General features: G+C 40.8%; 1 protein-coding gene across 1 annotated transcript; it reads right to left on the bottom strand.

Annotated features, from left to right (window-relative positions):
- Positions 1–513: 513 nt before the first annotated feature.
- On the bottom strand, positions 514–2,812 carry LOC110108219 (ethylene-responsive transcription factor ERF053-like). Its single transcript, XM_020838765.2, has one exon. It carries the CDS (start codon positions 1,981–1,983, stop codon positions 853–855), a length of 1,131 nt encoding a protein of 376 aa, XP_020694424.1. The 5' UTR covers positions 1,984–2,812; the 3' UTR covers positions 514–852.
- Positions 2,813–4,185: the final 1,373 nt, after the last annotated feature.

Below are 4,185 nucleotides of genomic sequence, written 5' to 3' on the forward strand. Positions count from 1 at the left end.
GATAAACAGTGCAACGTCAATATTGTCGTCCCACTGTTCATCCGCAGCCAAATAGCGGAAGTTTTATCGTTCGGCTGGAGCGGACGAGAGACGCCATTCAAGCGTTTGGAGTTCGATTGGAGATGCCCTTGACAAAATTGCAACTATAACTTTTATTAATCTCAATGCATAAATTAAACTCACTCCCTCTAATAATGCATCACAATGATTACAATTACATGTTATCTAATGATCAGATGGGCTAGATTGATGAATTCTCATCTTTTCTACAAACCTTAACTACTATAGATGATAATATCATCACTGAATTTGTCAATTACATCTATTAATTTGTTTGGGAAGAATTTTTTTGCGAGGCTGCAAATGATGCGGAAAAATTAATTTATCTGGAAAAAGCATTACATCATAAGCAACATTATAACAATCACCAGCACAAACAGATCGAAGGAGAACACACCTCTCCCACATCACACCTAACCCTGCTTGTCCACTATAACAACACAAGCAACTCTCTGAACTGGTAAAGATCTAAAAAAAAAAAAAAACTTACAGAAGACTCCATGATTTCATATGGAATCATCATCACAAAATCACACAGAAACCTGAATAAGTTGAGAACAAGTAATGCGATGGAGATGCGAGGCTGCAACTTCAAAAATTATGCAGCCATAAACATGGAAGGTAAATAGACTATCACAGGCTGCTGGTTAAAATTCTGCAATCTGTGAACTATTCAGAGAGAGAGAGAGAGAGAGAGAGAGGGAGGGAGGGAGCAAAACTGAAATGAATCTGGACAGATCAAATCCAGCTTCAGACACAATGAGCAGACCAAATGCATTACCAAGAGAAGAATCATGGATGCTTCGACATGAACATGGAAGAAGGAAAAGACTGAGAGGCAGAAGAAGAACTCTCCATTTCCTCGCTACCAGTTGCCATCAGCGGCGGAGGTGGCGGTGTCTTCGGGGCGGCAGAGCAGTCGGTTTGAGCTTCTGAAACAGGGTCTAACGGAGAGTGAAAAAGCAAGCTACCTCCAGCTCCATCAACATCATCCCAAACAGAACTCCCAGGCCCCCAAGTATTAAACCAGGCCTCCTCCGCCTCACTCCAGACCAATTCCGTCCCCAACGAACTCTGCTCCACCGCCGCCACTTCTGAGCTCTGCTCTCTGTTGTCCAAAACTTCCACCTTTGTCTCCGGCAGTTGCGGAGTGGAAGAAGAAGAAGTCACTTCCTTAGTGCTCTTGCCGAGGAATAAGTGGGGGAAGTTAAGCCGGGCGTTCTCGCCGCGCAGTCTAAAGGCTTCGCGGTCGTAAGCGAGAGCAGCATCCTCGGCAGTGTCGAAGGTGCCGAGCCATAGCCTGTTGCGGTTCTTTGGAAGGCGAATCTCAGCTACCCATTTGCCCCAGTGCCGTTGCCTCACTCCTCTATATAGCTTCGCAGGAGGCCTGGAAAGCGACGCGGGCGAACTACCTCTCCCTTCTAAGAGGCTCGTCATCATCATATTTCCGCGCGGGCTGAGGTTCAGCGAATCGCTCCAGTATTTGAGCAGCTGCTCTGTATACCTCTGCTGCAATCCTTCCGTTAGAAACAATGAAGACGGTGGAGGAGTGGAACTGAACTGGTTTTGGGCGAAAGATATCATTTTTTGTTGATTAAGTGGAAGAAGTGAGGATGCCATGGAAGAAGGATGTGAAGCTTCGTAAGCAAAAGGGAAGATTGGGAGGGGAAGAGAAGCCGTCGCTGGAGCTGGGGTTGATGGAGAGGAGGGATTAGAAGAGAATCGACCTGGGCTTCTGATCTTCTTCAGTGGTCGGAGTGCCGCTGCGCGTGCCTCTTCAAAAAAAGGCATCGAGGGGGTTTCAAACTCCACTGGTCTCCCCGCCGGCGTGTCGAGCTTCAGACCCTTCCCCTTCTGCTTACGCTTCTCGTCTCCTTGAGCCTCACTTGGAAATTTCCCATCACCCTTTCTCGTTTCTTCCATTGATCCCCAGAATGCAAGAGAAGAAGAAGGTCTAAGGCCGCCCAGCAAAGCTAGTAAACTACAGATAATTCAAAATCGAACTTTGAAGCGAAAAAAGAAAAACCAAATATCAATCTCTGGTTCCTAAATATATCAGAAAACTATGAAATCTTTTAGACAAAAACAACAAAAAAGCAAGTTACTAGGAACTGTTTCGTCAAAGAAGCATTTGATCAAACACCATGAAAGCATAGGAATGAACAATTCAAGTCCCGACCACGGCGAACAAAACTAGCCGGATTTGATGGGCTCTAAATCAATCACCAAATTAAAGCTTTCATCAACAACGACAACAAAACAACAAGAAACTACTACTTATTTCTCCAAAGAAGCCATCCAAAAAAACCATGACGGCCGAGAAATGCAAGGAAAAAAAAAAAACCAAATTTTGATTTCCGTTTTATAAATAAGTTAGCAAACTAGGAAGAAACTAATGATTGTTTCTGCAAAGAAGCAATCCATGGAACAACATGAGAAAGGATTAACGACCAAATCAAACTTGGATCTGTAGAAAGAAAAGACCAGATTTTGATTACTAAGTTTACCAATCATCAAACTAAAACGCTTCAAAAGAAGGAAAATATGGACAGCAAGAAAAAAAAAAAAAGAAGAGTAATGTAAGAGAAAGAGGACAGGGCGGCCAAAGATAAAAGGAGTAAGGAGTGAGGAGCGTTGGAAGAAAGCGAGAACGAGTGTTGAGGGCGTTAATGGAGGTAGGATGCCCAGCTTCTCACTTCAGCTGGCTTATAAAGCTCTCCAAGGCATCACCGAAGGGAGTCGAAAGAGCGTTCTCAGAGCAGTGAAAGGCCTCCGACGACTATCTCGGGTCATTGGTGCCCACAGGGGCCCACGCGCACTCGCTGAAAACCGATCCCAGCAACACGAATTAGGAACTAACTCATTGTTTGTTTGTTTTTTTGTTTTTAAATTAAGGCAAATTCAATTACACATCCAATACACAAATAATTAAATTCAATACCTCTTAGTTGGTAGCCTAAGCTCTCAACCAACAGGTCAAGATGAGTTGTGTTAACTCATTGTATTCAACAAATTGACTTGTTTAAAAAATTGGGTCGGATTCTGGTTGACTCAGAAACTTGAAAATGATCTGTATTTGATCTGAAAATATCAATTCACTCCCGCCTAAAGCCCTAACCCGAAAACCCGACCCGAAGGTAAAGAATTTCTCCCGTGATTTTGTGTCGGGTCGGGTGAACCTAGAAACTCGATGGGTCAGGTCCGGGTTGAAAAACCTGACCCGTTTGAAAAATCTGGTAGGATTCAGATTGTGTCAAACATTGGCGGGTCAGAATTGGATTCAACCCGAACCCGATTTTGACACCTCTATACTCAAGCTTCAATCAACCGATCAAGATAAGCTGCATAAGCTATTGGTTGACAATGCTTTTAAGTTCATTTTATTCTCTAGAGTATGTACTTCATAGCATTTTTATTATTTTAAAATTATATTCTATCAATTATATGAGAAATTTAAGTTTTATTTGGGACAACTTTTGACTACTTTTTCTTTGTTTAAAAAAAAAAGTATTAAGAAAGCTGCTTAGAAAGCAATAAAAACATGTTCCCAAACAAATCCTTGGGCATATTTGAGATAAATTTTTCATTATTTCATTTCTGGTCGGACCGGCCGGTCCGGTCCGGTTTTCAAAACAATGGTTAGGAATCTATTTTTTTTCATAAACTTTCAAAAAAGTTACATTCCAAGCAACATATTTATAATCATTTTTATAAAAATTTGTAACCATCCTAAATATAACCTTAAATTAATAGAAACACTTTTTGCATAATTTATTGGATACAAATTAGTTAAAATTAAAATTTAAAGTTTAAGCATAAATTTACAAGGCATAAAATTCAAATACTAGTAAATATATACTCTAGATGATGTAATTTGACATAGTTTGAGGATACAAATCTAATATGACGAAAATAGCATGATTTTGTATTATGACGTCTAACACTTCATCTGGTTTTACTGTAATTAGCTTAGTCCTTTACTTGCATTGTATCTATTTATACTCATGCCCTGTACAAGTCTGATATACAATAATAAAGATTTCCTTCTTCTTTACGTTTTCGTTCTCTGTTTCTTCTTCTTCCTCTCTATTTGTTCATGGTATCAGAGCAAGGCTCCGTCCATGA

The sequence above is a fragment of the Dendrobium catenatum genome, unplaced genomic scaffold (genome assembly GCF_001605985.2).
Source record: "Dendrobium catenatum unplaced genomic scaffold, ASM160598v2 fragScaff_scaffold_1574, whole genome shotgun sequence".
NCBI lineage: Eukaryota > Viridiplantae > Streptophyta > Magnoliopsida > Asparagales > Orchidaceae > Dendrobium > Dendrobium catenatum.

Bases quoted from the DNA above. Each gene is read 5' to 3' on its own strand.
- LOC110108219 (XM_020838765.2), bottom strand. From the start codon at position 1,983: ATGGAAGAAACGAGAAAGGGTGATGGGAAATTTCCAAGTGAGGCTCAA.